Here is a 23,158-nt window from a genome sequence, read left to right on the forward strand (position 1 = left end):
TTCCTCACAGGATCAGTTGATCATTTAAATACTAAATGTATAATATACTGCTCTAACTTTCATTCTCACTGCTCTAGGATTTTATATTAAGTCTGTATAACTACTTATAGGAGCTGTTATAAGAAAGGTGGGACAGTGAGAGCTGGCTATTCAATGAGGGCTTTTAGTAGCAAAGAATTGTGTTCTGTTCTTGATGAACAGAAGGAAGCTGGCACCTTCAGGCACTGAGAACAGGTGCAGATTTTTTTGCAGCAGCACAAATTACTTTAAATTTAAGAGTAATAGGAATTTCCTATATTGTACCCCAGGAAAACATAAGGCAACTCTGTTCTATCATATCAGTAAACTGACAATGGAGTTTTTCTTTACAACTAAAAAGATTCTGGAGCAAATTCAAAACAGAGCACAGTTCAGGAACAAGTTCCTCCATAATTGTTCATGGGCCCTGGGCCAAAGGAACACTTTTAACTTTGGTTGCAACAGGTGACCTGTGTTGTTATTATGTCATTTGCTGAACTTCTTTAGCTACCTGCAGTTAGATGGACGTGCAAGAAATCCTCATGTTTAAGTGGCAGAGAGGAAAATTTGGGATTAGCTTCATTATATTGTCAGAGGTAGGGGAGAAAGGTTAGAAACAGAAGAGTTACTTTACAAAAAATTTTGGAAAACTTTTAAGAATCGTTCCTTATAGCTTTTAAAAGGGCCAAAGCTGGAAGCTGTATGTGGGGCTTAGTAAGGAGTTGGTGCTTTCCCCATTCATTGCTGGGTGGCTTGCATCACTTGTCCCTCTGGACTTTCTCTGTTTCTTTAGGGAGGTGACTAATGGCTGGAGAGAAGACTCAAAGGGCATATCCAGACGTGTATGGATGTTTGGTTCCCTGAGGACAATTAGCAATGGTGCACACCTCGTACCACAGCTACTTGTCCCTGGGGAACGCCCGTGCCATGTGTGCTTTGGCATGCGGCAAGTTACCCCTGGGATGGTAGGGGAAGCCCCAGCAGCCTTACCTGGGGTTTTGGGGGCCTCCAAGGGCTGCAGCAATTCTGCCAGGCAGACCCTGGTCTTCAGCCGCAGTGCGGCTCTGGGTGGCCCAGCTCCGCTTTTCAGCAGCGTGTGCACTCAAGCGTGCACTACTGTTTTGTGGTTTGGTTTTTTCCCCCCCACACACAGTTTTTTTGTTTTGGTTTGTTTTTTTTGACTCCTTGATATCTAGGGGTCCAAAAAATCTGTAGGGGGAAAAAAAACAGAGCAACGTATGCTCGGTCAGCGCACCCTTGCAGCACAGAGAACACTGGGCTGTGCAGTATGTGGGGCTGCAAACGTGTTTGTGGCTCTACGTACCGCATGCCTGCGCTCATCCAGATGTGCCCAAAGGGAGCCAATGGAACAAGTACAAACAGGACAGGAGAAGTGACTGGGGGTTTCTAAAGCAAGCTGGTGTGATGAGGAAATGAGATGCATGTTATTGTCCTGCCTTGTCATTGTGAAAAGCCTGGTAGCCTTGAAAAGGTGACCCAAGAGAAGAGTTTATTGTCTAAGTTTTGCACCCCCCCACTACAGGAAGAATGTGGACAAAGGGAGAGAGTCTACTAGAGGGCAATGGAAATAGTTTGGGGGTTGGGACACAGGACATGAGAGGATGAGGGACCTGAGCTTATTTCATCTAGAGAAGAAAAGACCAAAAGCCATTTAACAGCAGCCTTCAACTACCTGATGTGGGGGGGATTCAAAAGAGGATGGAGCTGGACTGTTTTCAGTGGGGGCAGATGACAGAAGAAGCAGCAACGGTCTCAAGTTGCAGCAAGGGAGGTTTAGGTTGGTTATCAGGAAGACTTTTCTCACTAGGAGGATAGTAAAACACTGGCACAGGCCCTGCAGGGCGGTGGTGGACTCTCCATCCTTGGAGGTATTTAAGATCGGGGTAGACAAAGCCCTGGGTGGGAAGATGTAGTTGGGGCTGGTCCTGCTCCGAGTTGGACTAGATGTGGCCGCCGGAGGCCCCGTCCGCCCCGCATGTTCTATGGTTCTAACAGAGGAAGGTACACGTGTGGGGCAGGGGCAAGGAAACGAAACCGAGCGGGGGCAGGAGAGGAGCCGGGGCCGGGCGGGGAGCGGGGGGGAAAGCCTGCGCCGCGCAGCGGGGGCGGGAGAAACGCTGAAGGCAGCAGGGAGACACCTGAGCAACGTGGAGTCAGCCGGAAGGGCGGGCAGGGATCTACGGAGCGGGCAAAGGTAGCGCAGGGAGGGGTCGGCTCTTGCTCCGCCGGCCCTTGCGGCCGCTGCTCGGCCCCGCCTTCCGACGCGGAGGCACCGCGGGCCCGGCCGCGAGGACTACATCCCCCAGCGCGCGGCGCGGCAAGGAAGGGGGCGGGACTACAGCTCCCGGCATGCCTCGCTCCGGGCTGGCGGGCCCCGGACAACGTCTCCCATCATGCCTCGCGCAGGCGGCGCCGGGCGCCGAGGCCGGGCTGGGCGCGGGGGCCGCTGGGAGCCGTAGTCCGACCGGGGGGCGGAGGCGGGGGCGGCGCCGCAGCGGGGAGGTGGCCGCGTGACGCGATTTTGTCCGCGTTGGAGCCGGCGGCCGTGGCGAGCGTGACGTGGCAGAGAGCGAGCGAGGCTCCCGGACGCACAGGCGCCGCCGCCCGCCCTTGGTGCTGCCGGGCCGGGACCCGCGGAGCGATCCGACACAGCCAGGCCCCGCCGCCTCCGCGCCGCTGCCGCCGCCGCCATGGGCCTCACCATCTCCTCGCTCTTCTCGCGCCTCTTCGGCAAGAAGCAGATGCGCATCCTCATGGGTACGGCCCGGGCTCCCCCGAGCTCTCTCCTCTGAGCCCCGCGGGCGGCAGGACACCCCCGACCCCCGGGCCCGAGGGGCCGCCGCACCGGGGGGTCGTGCCGCGGGGGGAGGGACTAGGCCCCGCGGGCCGCGCCGCCGCCGAGCCATCTTGGTTTTGTTGTTCTGCCGCAGCCGGCCCCCCCACCCCGGCGGAGCCTGCCGGGCCGCGGCGGGTGCGGGCGAGCTCGGCCCTAGGGCTGGGCCCGGCCCGGCGCTGCGGCCTGCGCGAGTCCGTCCCTCCCGCGCCCCCGCGCCGCGGGCCCTGTCCGGGGCTGGGCTCGCGATCCGGGGCTCCCCGCACCGCCCACATCTCTGCCCTCTCCCCGGCCTGGAGACGGGCCCAGCCCTGCCTCGTGGCCGCGGGAGCTGCCCCGCATCCAGGACAGGGCTTTTTTGGTAGGAAACCGGCCTTTCCCCCTGCACGGCTGCACGCCCGGCGTGGGAGCCGCAGGGCCACTTTGCCAGCCTCTCTTGGACGGTTGCCATCTTCGTTTCCGAAAGTAAGAATTTGAAACGAGAGCCTCGTCCGGTTGCCTTGAAAGCTGGGTGAGAACAGCCCTGTCTTCCAGGGAAGACTCGTCTCACCGGGACAGCCCTGTTAGGAAATGTGCAGTATGTTGTTTTTAAGAGCGATATTTTGTTCCACTTTACTTGCACGTGGACAGTGATTCTTCACAGGCAACGATCAGTAACTTACGAAATCCTTGTAGGAGGTGGCCCTAAGCCATGCTGGAAGAATGCAGCGGTGGGTCGTTGCTGTGGGTAGTCTTGTTGTGCCTTCATCATTTGCAAGATTATAAATGCCTGATGAGGTGGTGTTCTGGAGGTTCTCCTAGCGCTCAGCCCTTTAGTCTCTCTATTCCTAGGTAATTAGTTGAAATTAGGTTAGCTTTAAAGTAATCAGCAATACTTTTTAATAGCTTGCGGCTTGACATTAAGTGACTTGGTTTTCACGTCAGTTTAAGGGTTGGTTACAATAGATGTACAGCTGGGTCGAAGAACAAGCCCCTTTTATATTTCTCTTCAGTAGCATAACTGTGAGACCCTGTTTGTGTGGAAGGATCTATAGCTAGAAGATGGGGCCTTGGACTTGTTTGTATATGTAGCATGGAAGGCAGAAATCTATATAAACAGTTGTCCACGTCATAATAGGTATCTCTCTTCACAAACTTAATTTGAATGGATGCAAAGACTGAATTAGTGTCTATCTCAAAAGCAGCAGTTTGGGGCTAGGATTTTGCCCTCTAGACTGGACCCTGTAGTGCGCAGGCTTTTTAAATGTTAATGCTTGCACTCTATCTCTGAAATATGACAGTTTGCCTCCTTTACCTGAATTAAATTATTTTTTCTAAAAATGGCTCTAAGTTAACATACCATGTAGGTGAGAAAACAAACATCTGTTCAGTGATATATAGATGCAACTTATTTCAAACACTATGTTATAATAGAAAATAAGTATGATGACCAACTTCCTTTACAGTCCTGCCAAAATCAGTAAAAAGCAGAATTATCACTCCACATACTTTACATTTAAGCTTTGCAAGCTCTTTTATTTTTTGTCTTTTTCAAATATTTTATAATCTTATTAAATTGTATAATGTAGGCAGAGAATGTAAAAAGGTGCAATATGCTTAATGGTAGGCCATTGCTAAACCCAAGATTGTGACTGGGTGGAGAGCAGTAGCTAGTAGTGAGCTGTTGTCCCAAGTTTTTGACCAGGGCAGCTGTGGTATGAACCATGAATGTGTATTAATACTTTGGTCTGCACTTTCATGAGTGGTCTGTGCACATCAAGGATTCTGCAAGACAGTGTTGGAGTACAGTTCTGTTTCCATTTTACAGCTGGGGGTGTGATGAAGGAAGGCCAACCAAGGCATGGGATTAAATGTTTTGGTAGAGTCCCATTAGGTGACACTTGTATTGGAGTAGAAAAATCCTGGACCTTAAGTTTTATGCATAGTCAGCTAAAGAAAAACATGTTTAAAAGGTGTGTTGTGTTGTGTTACACTTTAACACATAACTGAAAACCTTGTTTTTCGCCTTGCACAATCCTAGTAAAATCAAATTCCTATCTTGATACGTTGATATGGCCATACAGATGAGACTTGAGAGAGCTTGTAGCCAAGCCTTAGTCTTTAGAGAGATTTATTAACTTCTTATGTAATAAGTAGTTAAGTTCTTGTCCACCAAATAATCCTGGAGAAACAGATAGTGGTACCAGCTTTGGCTTTTCACACTAAAGGGCAGTTCCTTTGGAGAATTTGGGAATCCCTTCTGTGTGTTCAGAAAGGTTTGAAATTGTAATTTAAAGGAGGGAAAACCCCTTTAACATAGCTATCTTAAGAATAATTGTTGTATATGTTCTTAATCAGCTTTGTGTTTTATGGTAACTGTTGCAAACAGCAAAGAAATTATAGTATAGATTTTGTTTTATATGAATGATAAAGTAAGCATAGTTCTGAAGTTGCATTGTTCCTGGTTATGTCTCAAATTGAGCCTGGATGTTTCAAGGTTGGGTTGCTCTGTCTTTGTCTGTTTTTGGAACTCTAAATTTAATTGCAACAATGCATTGGCTGCATTGGTTTTGATGGTTATTCTGTTTTAAAAAACCTAATCCCTAAGATTTTGTAGTTGTTTAATTTGTGTGAAGCTTTATGTGCATCCAGAGCAGGAGATTGCCATGTATAGCAGCAAAGACTAGCTGGAAGGAGCAAAAAAAAAAAGAAACAAAATTACTCTCTCTCGTTAAGAGAGAGAACAGTATAATAGACTAACATACAATGCAGCGATTGAAATCCCTTCTGAAGGGCACGTGGCTTTTACCAATACAATTTGACTGGCTGAGAAGAACAGCCTTTGAGATGGGAGTTCCTGCCATATACTAGTGTCAGCAATCCAATTCACGGCTCCGAAGCAAGCATAATTCATAAAAAGGAACAAAAAATTCAGTGGTGGTGGAGAGAGGGAACTCTGGAAAAGACAGAGGTTATCTTATACAAACCTGTGAACTTCTTTGGGAAGCAATCTATGGGTACTTTTACACATGTTCTCGAGGTGGGAGAGTGCTTTTAATTAGAGCAGCTCTTGGAGCTGTTCTAATTAAAGCGCCACCTCATCTCATGTATCAGCGTCCCTGTGCTTAAAGATGGCAGTGGGAACTCTTTGTCAAACAAGCTTTAGTTCAAGTGCCCCCACCGCCATTTTTAAGCACCAGGACGCTGATACACAAGACGCAGGAGGTTGCTGGAGCGCAGCAGTTGCCGCCTTCCAGCAGACTTGATTATAATTGAGTCTGCTCCAATGTGCTGTAATTACAGCATGTTGGAGCAGCCTCTGTGCTCGTGTACAGGCACCCTATATGACTGTCACATACTGTTTTAGAGAGGCTGCTTACTACTGAAGTAGACGTGGCCATGATAACATAGGGGACTGGAAGTGGAGGCTCAGAGTTGAGTGTATTGTAAAGCTGAGGTTTACAAATATGATTTCTCCAGTCACAAGTAAAAGGGAAGTTCTGAGAGGGGTAGAGTAGGCACTGCAGATATCAAATGGTTGCCAGGGCAAGGTGCTCTTTGCTGCTTATTGCAGCTCTTTGCTGCTTATTGTTATCCAGTGTGTTCTGTCTGGAGATTTCACAAAAGAACCCATAGAACTCTTGAGATTACATTTAATCTCAGCCTGTACAGTAACAGCAGTGAAGAAGAATCAAAGAGTTGAATGTTGGGGACTTGTCTGAATAGAACCTGTCTTCTTTTTTTATTTTGGATTTTGGTTATTGGTTTCTGACTAAGAACCTGGTTATTTGGAAATAGATAACATCAGGAGCTCATCCAAGTTAAGTGAAATTTAATGTAATTTTTGTGTGATGAAGAGGCAGATTTTTAAAATCATAGTCCCAGGACACATTTAAAAACAAAATATTACTTTTGTTTTACAAGATTAACAGGAACATTTTGCCCTTACTGGATTTAGAAATGGTGGGACTGTTCAATTTTTCATTTTTCAAAAGCTATGTATTAAGACATTGAAGAAATACCTGGCTCATGGTAAGTATTATATGCTACTGTATTATTTTTTTTTTAAAAAGCTTGTTTTCTGAGTATGTATTAACTCATAGCAGTTAAACATGGGATTTACTATTCTAAGGGTTTTAAAATGCAAGGTGAGGCTATTTTCAGTTTGGAATAAAAAGTCTATGCAGAGTAATTGCGTTAGTGAGATGGCTAGCAGAAATTCAAGCTTCACAAGACCTTGGTAATTCTGTGAATCATAGAAAATTAGGGTTGGAGGGGACCTTGGGAGGTCATCTAGTCCAAAGCAGGACCATCCCTAACATTATCATCCCAGCCAAGGCTTTGTGTAGCTGGGTCTTAAAAACCTGATGCTCATAACTATCTTGTATAACTACTTGGCAGTTGACTTGGAAGCCAGTTTACTCTGTATTTATAATAATGCTAGCCAATTGCCCATCAAGAATGATGGGGGGGGAGAGGGCTGGGATGGAGTGCCACCACCTAATGCTGCATGCTGTCATTGTTCTGCCTCTTGTGAGGTGGGGGAGCCGAAGCCAGTGCCGCTTTGGAATCATGACGGTGCTCCCCCATGCTTGGAGCACTCTGATTGGCTGTTTCCTTTAGCCAATCAAGCATGAATCAAAGCGTGATAGACGGACTTAGGTTTTTATAATATTATAATGCTCCTGGAAATATTAGTAGCCATGTCCTTTGTCCAAAGACTTGTGGGCAGAGTTTATTCTTGGGATTGAACAAAATTGTGGTTTCTTAGAGATCTGGCTGCAGTATCTTTTCTACACTGGAGTATAAACTATTTTAGGAGGAAGAGTATCTAGGATTCTTCATTGTCATTCCAGTATTGCCATCGTCAAGAACCTGATTAATCACTCTGTCCCCACAGAAGCATGGAATTGATTTACATCAGGGGTGTAAAAAATCTGGCCAACAGGCTGGATCCAGCTCTCGTATCCCTAGGATCCAGCCTCCAGTGCTGCCCATTGGTTTCAAAGTTAACTTGCGGGCAGCATGTGGGGCATGCTGGATGGTCCCATGCGCCGCTTGTTGTCTCCACTCCAGATCCAACAGCACATCCTGGAGCAGCTACCGTGTGCAGCACAGCCTTGTAGCAGGACCAGACCACACCCCACACAGTGTCTACTCCAACTGCTTTAGGACACGCTCTAGATCTGGAATGATGGGCTGGTCTGTAGTCCAGCTCTGTGCCACTCATCTGGTCTGCAGGGCCAGATGAGTTGAATACCTCTGACTTACGTTTTCAGTTGTTTTGTTTTTGGAGGGTTTTTTTGTTTGTTTGTTTGGTTGGTTTTTTTGTTAAAGGGTAGAGGGTGTTGTTTCCAGGTTTTAAGTCTCCTCTTGAGTCACAGGATCACTTTTTTTTTTTTTTTTTTTTTAAGCCCATACTCCACAATTGTTTAATACTTGAATCATTTTAATGAGTTGAAATGTCTCTTAATTAAAGGGATATGTTTCAAGTCATTGAAGAAATGCACCAGATATTGCCAATGTCTCCTGGGGTGGCAGTCTCAGGCAGCTGAATTTAACTTCATGTTTATTTTTCAGAGTTGTCTAACTTGTGATGTTTTGCCTTAACTGATGCCATGTAGTTTTGAAACATTCAAGTAGCAATTTTTGAGTTGGTTGTATGCATGCACTTTTCCCCCCCCCCCTCCCTCCAACCCCCCCTTCCCCCAATGTGTCTTAAATTTTTTCATGGAGAAAAGTTCCTTGTTACCTTATGTAAAGATATGTACATAATACTTATGACTTCTCTTAAGGGTACAGGTACTCTGTCTTCCATCTGGCAATGCCCACTAGTGTGGCTTAGCTCCGAAAGAGCAGCCTTGGACTGTGATACCTTGGACTATTAAAGACGTTACTTCTGTACAGCTGGCATATATTTGAAGGAGTTCAGAGTTCCCTACAAAGTCCTTTCTTTAGAAGCTACCCAGTATTCATAGGTATAAGGAAAAATGCTAAACCAACATTTGTATTTTATAATATTGCAGTATCAGGATAAAAGTGTTTTGTGACCATCTGTGCTCCTACTAATCATTTAGGGGAGTGAGGGAGGAACGGTTATTGGTGTTATAAGGGATCAGCATCTAGCAATTACAGAACAAAAACGTAACAACATTTAAAAAAGCCAGCTCTTAAATTGACTTTTGGGAAATCTTTTTGTTTTCTTGCTCTTCAAAAAAGCTTGTTTTTGGTTTTTCCAGTTAAAATAATATCTATAAAAGCTGTGTACTAACATGTGAGGGGAAAGTACTTGAGAAAAATGCCTTAACTTGCAGAGCCAGACTTAGGGGACAGCCTAGGGTGCCGTAGTCAGGGGAGGGCATTGAGTGGTGCCACACCTACACCCACCCCCCAGCACTCTACCCCTGCCTCAGCCTATCCTCACCTCCAGCCAGTACTGAGCCAGGCAGTGGAGGAGCATGTTCCCCACCCCCAGTCATGGGGTTGGGGAAATGTCCACAGTGATGGGGACTGAGCTGGGGACAGGGCCACCTGCCTGGGCAGCTGCCCCTCCCCCATTCTGTTTGGGGCTGGCCACACAGCTGCTCTGGGGATGTTGCTATCGTTTCCCGCCTCAGCGGCGGCTCCAAATAGGTGCTCACACAGCAGTGGGTGAGGCTGACAGGTGGTGGGTGACTGCACCATGGCAGCAGCTGGGGTTGGGGCCACCTGCAGCAACACCTCTGACTTGGGGGCAGAGGGACGACACCAAAATACAAGTTCCCCCAGGGCAGCTTTTTCCCAAAGGATGGCTCTGTTAACTTGTATGCATCTATATATATTGTTGCTTATTCATAAATTACCCCAAATACTGTAGAATGCTTATGGCAGGGGTGGGTAGTTATTTGGGCTGGAGGGCTACTTAAGAAGTTTTGGTGAGTTGTTGTGAAGGGAGGCAGGCAATTGGTCCTATCCAGTCCTGGGCCATCTGTCCTGCACCCATGGCTGGGTCACCAGCTGGGGTCTCCATGGAGACTGGCCTGGGACCCGTGCAGGAAGGGCAGGCTCGGCCCGGCAAATAGGATGGGGTCATGGGTAAGTGGAGAGCAGCATCTGGGAGTGGGGTGGGGGTGACTAGGGCCAGGATCACGGAGATGAGGATCAAGATCACAGAGTAGTGACAGCACAGTGCTGGAGCCTGTACAGAACTGCGATCCACTCTCCACACCTGCCTGAAACTGGTGCTTATCACAGAGACATGGGAGCAAATTGCAGCTCTGCCCCGATCCCTGGCCCTGTGCTATCACTGCACGGCAATCCCAGCCGCACCTGCCTGCAGCCCCATCCCATCTCTCCAGCCGAGTGCACCTGGCCTATGGGGGTCTCTGTGGAGAACCCGCCCGTCTGCTCTGTCCAGCATCCCCACTGGTGGGTGCGGGGCAGACTGGCAGCAGGAGCCAGGCAGAGAGAGCTGCTTCTCTGGGGGCTGCTGGGAAGCCAAGCCCAGCCACCTCGGTGCCCCCACCCCTCTGCATGCCCTGGGGCACTGGGACCAGTGTTATGCGCCATGGCCTGGGCTGTCCCCCACCTGTAAGCCAGGCAGGGCCAAAGGATGCACTGTGGGCTGGATAAAGTCCTTTGATGGGCCCAATCCAGCTCATGGGCCATATTTTGTCCACCTCTGGCTTATGTGGAAGTTTTGCTCGTAGGAATTGTGCCATGCCAAAGCAGTTAGTTGTGTGTATTTGAGAAGGAAGAGGCTAGAGGCTCTTTTTTTTTTTTTTTTGTTAGGGTTCGGTTTCATTTTGATTAAGTAATTGAGTAATCTCAAATTGCACTACATTATGTTGTAATATAAAGGAAACTGACATAATACCCAACTAGTGCATGTATAATTAAATAGTCAGGGACCTCAAATATGAGTGCAGGACAGCCACAAAAATAGCAACTAAGAAATGAGTACAAAACATGGTAGAGTGTTATTCAGTAAGGATATGCCAGTATTCATACAGAAATTGCTGCTGAGTGGGTTGGCAGTGCTATAATGTTCTTGTGACTTCCCTCCCCTCCTTCCGCTTCAGTTTCATTTTTTAGTTTGGCAGAAAGTGTAACAAAAATAATGCGTGGGGGTTTTTTTGTTGTTGTTGTCTTGCCTTCTGAATGCCTTGGGTTCTCATGGTGGTGTTTTTAATAAGTGGTATATGTCTTCGTTGAATGTTCACTCTTGCAGTTTAAATACATAACTATTTCTTTGTCCACCTACGTACTGGATTAAAATATATTTAGAAATGTAAGGTGATAAATTGATTTTCTGGGTCAAAGATTGCATAACCACTCCATAGTATAATGAAATATCATTATGGTCCATGAAGTCTTAGTCTATTTGGGTGTGTGTCCACTTTAAATAACTTAAAAAAAATAAACTAACAATCTTCCATTCAGAAGAGCCTTCCCATTCACCCCTTTCCAAGTTCACTCTTAAAAAGGTTTCCTCTGTAGTTTGCCTTGAAGTTCTGCACTTATGTTAATTGCCACACAGAGAAGCCATTTCTGCAGTAGAGTGCTCCCCCCCTCCTCCCCCCGAGTTCCAGAATAGCTCAGATTTAATAGATTTAAATGAATAGGAATAAAGTTTGGGGAAGAAAAATGTATAGCAGCTAGGCCACAATCCTTTGATGCTTTATGTGTAAAAACAATGCAAATTCTACTTTATGGTCAGTGGAACAGCAGTGTATACAAGGTATTGCACAGTGGACTGCTGCATTTCACAATAGCTGAAACAGCATAAGTAATCCAAGGTAAATCCAAATGCTACACAAAGCAGTAGCTAGATCTGGAGGCAACAAAGGGATCAGTAATAGATAAGGCCAAAATTTCTAATCTAGATACTGAATGACTGAGGAGAAAAGAAAGCATAGTTCTGGCTGTCGTCTAGAAAATAATGCCAGATATAACAAATATATTAAAATATTCAGGAGAGGATTAAATTTGAACTGCACATTAAAAAAAAAATCTGGTTTTATGCAGTTTCTGCAAAAGAAGAAATACAAAGCTTTCTAAGTGTGTAGGTGGAGAGAATCTGGGATTTGACTTAAATTACTAGCTAATTGGCTTGTGTGTCAGTGACTCAGTGATAGGCAGAGGAGAAGTAAGGAGGAAACCTACTTAGTGGTATATCAGAACTTTCTGAAAAGACAACTTTAAGAATTGACCAGTTGCTCACTGAAAAATGAATTGCTTCCCTGTTACGTCTAATGAGACTATCTTAAGTAACTTAACTAAGGTTGTATTGTGAAACTTTTTTTTCTAGTTGGTTTGGATGCTGCTGGCAAAACAACTATTCTGTATAAACTGAAACTAGGAGAAATTGTCACCACAATTCCCACTATTGGTAAGTAAACAAATTTGTATTATTTCATCATTACTGTGAAGTTTTCTGTAATCTAGTTCAGACTTAAAGTTAAAATCCCCTGAAGCAGAAAGGACTTTTTTTTTTTTTTTTAAAGTGTTTCTCTTTTTAAGACCTTATTTTTAAGGAAAGGGTTAGTTGTTGGGTTCTTTCCCCAATGAGCATGTAGGATAGAGTTAGACCCCTCCCAAAATTTACCATCTTGATGTCATCTTAACAAAAGCCTGCTCATCAAGCTTTCCTTTTTGAAAGTGAAATATGGTAAATGATCATGAGAGCACAGTTAACATTTTATAGCAATTATGTTTATACATTGTCATTGTGAATATTTAACCACTTTTTTCTTTTTTTTTTTTCTTTTAGGTTTTAATGTGGAAACTGTAGAATATAAAAACATTTGTTTCACCGTTTGGGATGTTGGTGGTCAAGATAAAATTAGACCTCTTTGGAGGCACTACTTTCAAAACACGCAGGTAGGAAGGAATTTTTACATTTTATCTATAGAGATTTGTTTTGCATGTTTTAGCTTTACAAATCTGACATTAAATTTATTTGTGTGTAGAAAGACTTCTCATGACTTCCTTTTCCTTTCATTGAAAATGATCATCACCATCTCACTGATGAATTGTAATGATTCCTGGCTCTTTGTTTGTTTCTTTTTTGTTCTAGTTGGAGCCTTTATTCCCAATCCTGGATTTTATGTGGGGGAAAAAGTGAATTTTTTTTTTCCTTTAAAGGAGAAAAGGGTGGATTTTTTTCCTTTAAAGGAGAAAAATGCAGGAAACTGGGTTCCCCTTTGCAGGCTGGCAGAGTTCCAGCCTGCTAGGGGCTGGGGAGAGCAAGAAGCAGGGGGTGCCATGTGCACATGTGCATGCACACACATGCATGTGCCCAGCAACAGAGCCGGGCAGCGGTGGAAAGAAGCTGCCTGTAGGTAATTGTATGGGGAAGCAGGGCAGATTGCCCCCACAGTGAGGGAGAGAGTGGGGGAGGATTGGCAGCTGGGGTTGGAGGTGCTGCCCAGCCAGGGCAGGGGCTGGGTCAGGAATACATGGGTGTGAGGCCTGGCCATGGGTGGCTTACCTTGGGGGAGTGCAGGGGGGCTGGTTTCCTACCACTGTGTGCACTTCCAGAGAGGAAGCCCTGCACCAGCTGTGCCACCAGGATGAGGCATCTGCCTGCGTGCCTAGCTGCAGCAGAGGGTACAACTGCGCCACCACTGGGCTCGCTGCCAGGCGGACAGGGGGCGCCTCACCCTGGTGGCCTGGCTGGTACAGGGCTTGTGGCAGCAACAGCACCAAGCCTCTTTGCTCTTCTGTGTCGGGTCCCACCCACTGTGTTGTGGAGGCCCAGGGGAGAGGTCAGCAGGGTGGGGAGACTAAAGTCCCACAGCGGGCAGCCTGCATCCTACCCCCTCAAGGCTCTGCTCCAGCCATGTCAGTGGCGGAGGGTGTGGGGGGAGAGCCTGGGCTCCAGGCTCCACTCTGGCCTCAGGAACTGCCACCTCCCACACCTAGCAACCAGTTCTTGGGTGCTGCTAGGGAGTGGGATGGGGGGGCTGCAGCCCCTGCCCCTTGTTCCATCGCCCTGGCAGCTGGGGGCTCCCTCTGGTGGGGGGAAATAGCTGCAGCTGGATCTGTGTTCTGGTGAGCAAAGGGCACAGGGGGAGCTCTGATATTTCCATGATAAAAAAACAAAATCAAATGCCAAAATGTTATAGATATTTAGAATTTATTTTATTGTGATGGTCAAGGCACTGGCAGACTTCCAAATTGCTTTAATATTGTAAATATGTCAATAAAACTTTGTGCTCAACTAATACCTATACGTGTGTGTGTGCATGCATGTATGTATAAAGCAGCATTTCATTTTAATTGTGGGAAAACGTGCATTTGGGGGGGGGGGGGGGGTTGGTTAATCAATTTGGGATTTTTTTTCCCCTTTAAATTGGAGAATTTTGGGTTTTTAAACAGAGAACCAGGATCCCTGGTAATGATATTTTAAACTTAAGGGGGGGGGATGATTTATTCTATACCTACTTGAAGAGTAGATAAAATGTTTCTAGAACACTGTTTGTATTTGAGATCCAGTTTCTGATTATTTGATCTATACCATTTCAAGTTTACCCTGCTGCTGCTGCTCACTACTGCAGGGAAGTACTGTGTGCAGCAACACAATTGTGAGCCTCTGTTCAGATGTTTATCAGAAAGGCAAGTAGCTTATCGTGTCTGTTGGCGGTGGAGGATACATGCTTGTTGCTATGCTGCAGTGTGCTGGGAGCAGAATTATTGTCAGGAAGCTTCTTTCAGTAGCAGCACATGTGTGGTACTTGGGTAGAAAAGTGAGTGTGTGGATGAACAAAAAAGGGGCTGGTTCAGTAGTCTAAGGGTAGCTCATCTGAGGACCAAACATGTTAGCGACTTCTTCCAAGCTACTATAAGCAAATTGTCAACGACCTCTAAAGAGAAATGTTCGTTTTCTCAGGGGAGGGTAGCTGAAACAAAGGCTGTTAGGTTGGAGTTCCTGGAGCAGATGACATTTTAGAACACTTTTGAACAAGAGCCTTTCCTTTTTCAAATGCTATTAGGAATGCCGATTAGTGAAACTTCAGGTTGTTAATGTAAATGTTGTGCTTGGTGGTAAGAGTTGTTAAATGTTCACCTGTGGAACACACCTTATGTCTTGAAATAGTTTATGTGCTGGAAATGTCTAATTCAGCATGATAAGGATGGGAAAAGGAAAATAGGAACACTTGCATTAGCTTTCTTTCCTTTGAACCCTAATAATGTGTAATACCTCATTTTTGGGAATCGTCTTTCATTTTAAACTTCTTGATTTTTTTTTTTTAAGTTACCCAACTAATTATTAATTAGTGTTTGTGTTGTATCTACAGGTGATCTACCTACCTAAAGAATGTCTCTAATTCTTACAGCTTCAGTAGATAAAAAGATTGGGGGTGGGGGATGGAATAGTACACAGCAGCAATGGCACTCATTTCTGTGTTGATTCTTTTATTTTGTTCTTCAAATAATGCTGTATACTTTAAGGTGACTCAAAGCTGCCTTTTTTTTTTTTTGCAGGGTCTCATTTTTGTGGTAGATAGCAATGACAGAGAGAGAATTCAGGAAGCAGCAGAAGAGCTGCAGAAAATGGTAATTATCAAAACCTATCAAACTGACTATTTATGTGTTAAGTTTACTCTGCTAAGTTAGCTTTTCTGAAAATGATGAATATGCCAGCCTCTCTAACAGTGTCCCGGGTTTTGAAGTTTCAGGAAGCCTTAAAATTCTGTACATGTGTTCTATAATTCAGCATTATTGGTCCACCAGGGTTCTTGGTTAACTTGGCAAACAGCGTCTGACAGTTGATTGTGGGGAATAACAGTGAACAGTTGACAAGACTGCACCCTTAATTGTGTTTTCTTTAGCTAAGTAAAAATTAAGAAGGCAAGTGAAATTAACATGCTCTCATTTTGGTTAGCTTCAGGAAGATGAGTTGCGAGATGCAGTACTGCTTCTGTTTGCGAACAAACAAGACCTGCCAAATGCCATGGCAATCAGTGAAATGACAGATAAACTAGGTCTTCAGTCTCTGCGTAACAGAACTGTGAGTACTCAAGTATTGTTTGCTTATCAGGTAGTTCAGTTTTTATGTGGTATGTGTAGATTTCCCTTCATCTCTCTCACATGGAAAGATGTTAAATGTATTGTACACAATTATTTCTATGAATAAGTGAAGTTCGAAGCATGAAGCTGGTTCTCAGTAGCGTAGCGAAGGTTGCAGTTGTAAAGAATGTAATTACCTACCATGTTTTAGACAACTGAGTATCTTGAATCGTGGCTAGGGACATAGCAAAATCATAACGGAAGTATGCTGCTCAGGGCTGCTTTAATCTTGCAGTTTCCCCTGTGCTCCCCCTTCCTCTCCCTTCATCACTGATAGGCAGAGGGACTCTGCTGCTTGCTGCTCACTCCTTATTGGCGGAAAGGCAAAAACTGTGGTGTTAAGTATGGTGTGGTTTTTGTCTCCTGGCCTTTTAGTAGCAAGCATCTGGGCTGCCAGAGCCCCTTGGCCAATCAGCGGTGGAAGGCAAAAACTGTGCCATATTTAAAATGGCATTTTGCGCCTCTCTGCTTGCCGCTCAGGAGCGAGCAGTGAGGCCCCTCTGCCAATCAGTGGCGGGGTGGAAACTGCAAGATTAAAGGACCCACCAGGCAGTGCACTTCTGCTGCAATTTTGGTAGGTCCCTAACCATGATCTGTTAACAAACCATGGTTACTTTTCTTCTTGGTTATTTGAAGAAAGCTTGAATACTTCACAGTTTCAAGATAATTTGGGGAAAATACATGCATTAAAATTGTTCCTATGTGAAGAGAGGCTTCATCTGCATAAGCATTAAATTTAGAATTACTGAACGAATAAATCAGTTGCAACCTAGTATGTCACTTCCTTCATCACTTCATATTGACAAAAGTACTGTCTGTCTATTATAATTTCCCTCTTAAATTCCCTAATGGGTTTTAAATAGCTTTCAGTAACAGCAAATAACTAGTTTACATCTTGCCTTTCCCCTTATTCTTTGAGCTCATGCACTATAAAGTACTTGGGAGACGAATACAATAGTTGATTCTTTAAAAACCAACTACATGTTACTTGGCATAAATTACCTGTAAGTATTTATCACCATTATGTTCTAGTTATAATTTATAGTCTTTATTTTACCAAAGTTTGAGTTTTTTTATTTTAATTTTACCTTTGTGTTCCCTATTAACAGTGGTATGTCCAAGCTACCTGTGCTACGCAAGGAACTGGTCTGTATGAGGGACTCGACTGGCTGTCAAATGAGCTCTCAAAACGCTAACTCAAACTGGATGACTCTTTCACCAGGGACATGTTTGATATAAGTGGTCTAGGCTTGTTACAAAAAAAAAATTAGTTTGCATCTTGGTTATTAAACAGTATCTGGAACTGATTTGGGCAGGATATTACAGCGTTTCAACTTATTTTGTTGCCAATTATTGTTTACCAAGCTACATGTTGCAGAGGTAGCAATGGGCTTGGGTAAAAATATCTCCTTAACTTGGAAAAAAAAAAAAAGTGTATCTTCTGATTTTACTTCCCTTGTTAGCCTAAATGCCTGAATATAGTTCTTGTGACATCTTCAAAATCTGTTTTGAATACTTTGAGCCCCAATAAATTAATGTTTTAAAGTCTTTTTCCCTGCTACTTTAGTTTACTGATACCTTATTTCATTCCTCAGACAGTCTGCTGATTTAAAAATGTAGCATTCCATTTGTATTTATTTCTCTCCCTTGCCAAAAAAGACTTCCTAATACTGCTTGTTCCAGCCAAGAAAATTCTCTAAAACACTATTCAGATCTACTGCACTGAGGAACATTTTATTAACCCTTGGGTTCCGTCAGCCCAAATTGCCTTTGTGTGAATTGGATTTGTTGGGTAGAATAGTCCTGCGCTGGTTGCGAAGAGCTCATGTTTAGGTTGTTTTTAATATTCAGCAGATTGTCTTCCTTTATATTGTATCTCTTTTTTTTTTTTATGTTGCATGTTGCTTTTTGGTATCAGCCTGACTGTTTTTGCCCAGTGTATAATAGTTCTGCTGAAGTTTTACTGTTTATTGGTGAACATATCTTCATAAAGAGATTTTGGAAATTCATCAAACTCTATGGATTAGTTTCTTCATAACCCACTTGGAATTATTCCTAATAAAATGATAAAATATAGTTTTGTGTATGCTCTTCTTGAATCTTAAAATTGTGGAACTGTCAAATTAATATGATCACTGTTTTTCTTTAATTGAGTTTTTTTTTCTGTAGCTTGAACGTGAACACAGATCTCTGACTTCCACTTGTTTGGAGCTATTTGGGGGTGGACCCCCGGGGGGGGGGCAGTTAAGTTGTATACAGTGCAGTCAGTAGTCATCAACAAGATTTATAATTCTGTAAAAAGTGTCTTTTGAAGTTGTAAATCTAAAAAATCCTTTTAAGATGTCCAGATATGAAAATACTAACAGCTAAAATTGTAATAAAACAAGTACAAACTGCCCAAAAAGCATGCATGTCTGTTTTCATAGTTAATGTGCACTTAAAGTACAATAAGGGTTGCAGTAGCAACGTGACAGATGAGTTCTGGGGGTGGTTGCCTGAGCAACAAACTTGAACATCTAGGGATTTGTTCTGATGTTTCAGTAATGGTGACAATCAGTCCTCAAAAATCCCAGTCAGTCCACATGAGCTGTATCTCCACTTTCCTTCCTTAAAACATTTGAATGTAGAGTAACATCTTGAGACATGAAACTATGGGGAGTTTTCTGATGCACCTCTCATGTCTGCAGAAATCCTTATGTTTTACTGCACTATTAGCCTGACCTCTTCCTATTTCAGTCTACTCAGAAAAAAACATTCGGATGGACTTCAGTGGTATTTAAAACCTGCGATTAGTTGATGCTGTGGCTATAGGTTAGGACAGGGTGAGCCAAATGGCAGATCTGGCTGGTGGCCAGACTCTATTTCCCAGCAGCCCCTGCCTAGGTCTCTGCAGCTGGCTTCTATGGAGACCCCAGCAGTGGCGGGCTGGTATTTCCATGGAGACCAGCCCTAGCAGTGCTGGCAGGGTGCATGGCTGGCCTGGGAGCTGGGATCTTGCAGCAGTGACAGAGTGGTCCAGAGCCAGGACAGAGCTGTGATCTGCTGCCTGCACACCCCTGCCCCAACTCTGGATCACAAGGTCACTGTTGCAAGATCTTAGCCTTGGAGTAGCTCCCTGCCCAACTGTGCATCTGCCAGCACTGCTCCACAGAAACCCTTGCTCTGTGCTGTCAGGGTGCCACCCCTGCTGGGGTCTCCATGGAAACCAGCTGCAGCAGATGGTAGGCAGGGGCTGCTGGGAAATGGAGTCTGCTGTAGGCCTGATCCAGTCCGCAGGCCAGACTTTGCCTGTCCCTGGGTTAGGATCTGTCCTCTGCTTTTATGTGGGCCAAAACCTTCCCATTTCACAACTGACAGGTAAAATTCTGGTTCTGAAAGTCCTCCAGTGACTTTCATACAGGTTTTTCCACAGCTGCTGGGATGAGGAGTAGGGGTGGAAATCTTAGAAAATCTGATTATAAAGAGCCATGGGATAAGGCCTCAACCCATAGAGACAAAAGCCAGAACAGCAGATGCAATAATGTAGGTTTGGCTTTCTTCAGAGGATGCTTCCATCTGAGCTATATTAAACTAGGTCAATGCTCCCACCTAAACTGACAGTTTGGGTTAACTGCAGTGAGACTGCCCTCCACAGTCAGTGGCTCTGTTGCTGATAACAATACAGAATCAGTTCCTTTTGAAAATGTATCTTGCTATGTTCTGATCAGAAAGCTTTTTGGTAACAGTGGGAGTGAGTGCAAGTGGCTTACAATTGAACAGAACTTGAAAGGAGTTAGGCCCTCAGCCTTGGAGCCAAGAGCAAGTTGAAAGCAAATGTTAGGAGAACACTGACTAATTTCCTTGGTGTTGGAATCTAAAAAAATTGCACCAAAATCTTGAGACCAAAATGCTTCAGTCAGAGATGATGTATGCCTTGTAATGTTTTTAACTCTTCCTTTCTGATCAGTGTTCACAGATAATTAAATAATGTTTTCCCAAGTTGCTGAATTTTCAGGTTATAATTCAATGGCAAGTATAGCGGGAGACAACACAGCTAGAGCTGCTGAGGAAAATCGGGTGCCATAACCTGGAAGACCAGGGTAAAATGGTAAATCAAATGGTTCCACTTGGAGAGGAATAGAGTTGTTCAGCCTGTTCCTGGAAAGGGGTGCTTGCTGAGAGATGGATAGATCAGAGGTGTCTTTGCTTACTGTCCAGGTAAGATATTGGTGGAACATCACTAGTTAGGCTACTGATAGAATTGCTGCATTGTTCCACTCAAAGTATTTTTAAGGTATTTGGAAGAACTGAAATAGTGTTTAAAAAAAGTTGTTCTAATAGATCATATTAGATCACATTCTTCGTCTGTTTCTGGAAACATGGCCCCATCTGCAAGGTGCTCTCTAAAGACATGTCGGCAAAGAGGGAGAATGGCTTTTATCTCCTGATTAAATGGTGTAGTAGTGCTGGTAGGTTACTCTGGAGTGGAGTACAAAGTAACATTCTAGCTGATCAAGGTGGTTTAAATACTGGCATTTCCTCTGTTTGATGGTTGTCCAGGCAGATCCCTTAGTGTGTGAGCTCCATGTGTATAGGATCACTTTTCTGTAGTGCAGTATTTGCTAAGGTACTGACTGAGACATCTCTTGTCCCATGAGTCCAGGGCAAAAAAACAGGGCACACCCATTGCTACACACTCCATCTTGGAGGCCATGGCTCCAACATGAAGTCTCTGGATGCCCAGGTCCCTTGCCCTGAATTGGATAGTTGATGCTATTTAGTAGTTTGTCTGTGGCTTTGAAAGAAACTAAACTTAAAGCAGAGTAGTGTTAAGTGGTTTTTATTATTATTATTATTATTATTATTATTATGCCCCTTCTGCCCTGGTAAAAGGTCTTTACCTTCCTCTACATGGGCTCTGGCATGGCTTAGTCCCTGGGCATTAAGGTGAGCTCCTCTTGTGATGTAGAAAAAATGTCTGTAAATGATGTGTTCTAGAGGTCTGAGCTTCAAGAGAGGGACAGACTCCAGAGCACTGCTCAATGGCCATTTTGAAACGCACGCAAAGAAGTCTCTGGAAGTGGTGTAATTCATATGGAATAACCCTGGTAGTGTTTAACCTGTGAAGAAGTCTGAAGTCCTTTCTAGCCCTAAAGTAGTGGTTGGCCACTTTTATGTAAGAGTCTGTCACAGGTCCTGTACTTTAACTAAAAGACTCACTACATTTTACCCAAAAATATTGTCACCGTAGAGGGCTGCAACATGTGCCCCCTCTTGCTCTACAGCAGTGGTTCTCAACCATGGTAATGAGATCTTTTAAGAGTGCCCTGGAGAGCTGCATGACATTATTGGCATTAAGTATGCAAACACTTACATGAGTCACAAGATAAGCCCAGAGAGATCCTCCAATGTGAGGTACTAAATATGCACGTTAGGCTGCCCTTATGCACAATACCAAAAGTACACATTTTTAAAGTGATGCTTAATGCACAGTAGCCTATTTTACTGCACATTAGTATTATTGCACAGTTTGTATGCGATGCTTTAATGCACAGTAAAATAGGCCACTGCGCATTAAAGCGAATGTGTAGTCTCTCTTCCCCTCCCCTCCCCTCCCCCTGTCAAAAAGCTAAGAGGTGGCATTTTCTGAGGTGTGCCTTGAGCCTGAAAAGGTTGAGAACCACTGCTCTGCAGAAAGAGCAGGTACAGGCTTATTTTCCGAAGCTTTTCCCTTTGGTTAATCATCTTGACTCCTCTATGCCTTTCTACTAATTCCTGTGATACAAAGGGCAGGATCAAAAGCAAGAAGTATGAAGTGTCTGTTGTCATGACTGCTTCTGGCTAGCCACAGTGATTTTGGTGGTTTAACTTGCTGTAGATGTTTACGTGCCACATTATACTTTTGGCCTGCTCAGATGCATTACCTTGGAAGGTGTCAGGGTTCCAGACTTGTTCATAGTCACTCTGAGTTAGTCTGTCCCAGCTGGGACCTGTGACATAATGATTGGTGAGCCAGTGTCTTCAGCTGTACCAGTTAAAGCTATTGAATTAGCTGCTGAAACAGTTCTGATCTAATTGGGACCTAATTTAGCTGTGTGACACACGACTCACCCCCACACACCTCTCTACCAACCCTTTGCTTCTCTTACTTGAGATGTGTCTCCCTGTTCTTACTTAAGTGGTTCCTGATGCTCATATGGCTTCTGTGCTGCTGCCAACATATGATGATATCAGGCTTCTGATCTTAGCCTTTGAACTAAAAACATATACTTGGTTTATGGTTTTTACCTGCCTCTTGCCTTTTGGATTATAGCCCCAAAGTGGGCTAGACCACCCATGTCTGAGTCTCCTTACAGGACCATGGTGAAATACTGCATCTACATCCACAGTTGCTAGACATGATGCCTCGCATTATAGCTGCCAGTTAAATGTTGCTTTACCCTGCTGCAGGTGGCTTTTCTGATGGATATCACCTTAGTTCAAAGAGTCAGTGGCTCTTAACTCCCATACATAGATTGCTATACATATCCATCCTTCTTAGGATGTATTAATGTTGCAATCACGTATTAGTCTATGCCAAAGTTCAGCCTTAAGACTGGCTCAAGTGGAAATCTGAAACCATTAATAGGCCTGTTTTCAACTTCTCTGCCTTTGGGAAGAGAAGTATATACTTCAGAAGTACTATGTTATAAGATTGATAGGTCAATGAATGGCCAATTGATAGGCCATTACGGTTTTTTACTACTGTGTTTTGGCAGTAGTGGGAGGTTCTGTGTTGCTGTAATTGGAGTTTAATACATAGGATGAGGTGCAGCTCGGATGTCTCAGGATTTTGTACAGCCATTAGTGTCTTGTGTACAGCACTATGTAAACCAGAGTGGCAATAGTGAAGTTAGTTTTGTACACTAATGTCTCTGGCCCTTCTCCCTTTCTGGATTGTAAAAACGCTTTGGCATGACACTAAAGTCAGTATCATTTTTCCCACTAGTTAAAAAACTGGAAGTGTGCTACAGGAGCACTGAAAATCTGTATGACTATCCTCCTCTGAAGGTACTTGGGAATTATAGCAGTGGGTACAGTGCAAGTATTTAAGTAAATAGGAAGGAACTGTTCCTTCTTGTCTTTTAGGTATCAACTAAAATAGTTCGTCTGCCTAAGGCTAAAACCACTAACAGTAGTAGTTCTTATCTGATGCATCCTCTCAGAGTCTAACCAGGCACTCCTGGCTTAGGTAAAATTCTAACAAATCAAATTTAAAACTTGCATCAAAGGAGG

At 44.4% G+C, this 23,158-nt stretch overlaps 1 protein-coding gene across 1 annotated transcript; it reads left to right on the forward strand.

Annotated features, from left to right (window-relative positions):
* Positions 1-2,558: 2,558 nt before the first annotated feature.
* ARF4 (ADP ribosylation factor 4) lies at positions 2,559-17,980 on the forward strand. The gene is made up of 6 exons (XM_006277973.4): positions 2,559-2,796; positions 12,141-12,221; positions 12,603-12,712; positions 15,320-15,391; positions 15,720-15,845; positions 17,014-17,980. Exons 1-6 carry the CDS (start codon positions 2,730-2,732, stop codon positions 17,098-17,100), a joined length of 543 nt encoding a protein of 180 aa, XP_006278035.1. The 5' UTR covers positions 2,559-2,729; the 3' UTR covers positions 17,101-17,980.
* The last annotated feature ends 5,178 nt before the right edge of the window (positions 17,981-23,158 follow it).

This window comes from Alligator mississippiensis, chromosome 12 (genome assembly GCF_030867095.1).
Source record: "Alligator mississippiensis isolate rAllMis1 chromosome 12, rAllMis1, whole genome shotgun sequence".
NCBI classification, from domain to species: Eukaryota; Metazoa; Chordata; order Crocodylia; family Alligatoridae; genus Alligator; species Alligator mississippiensis.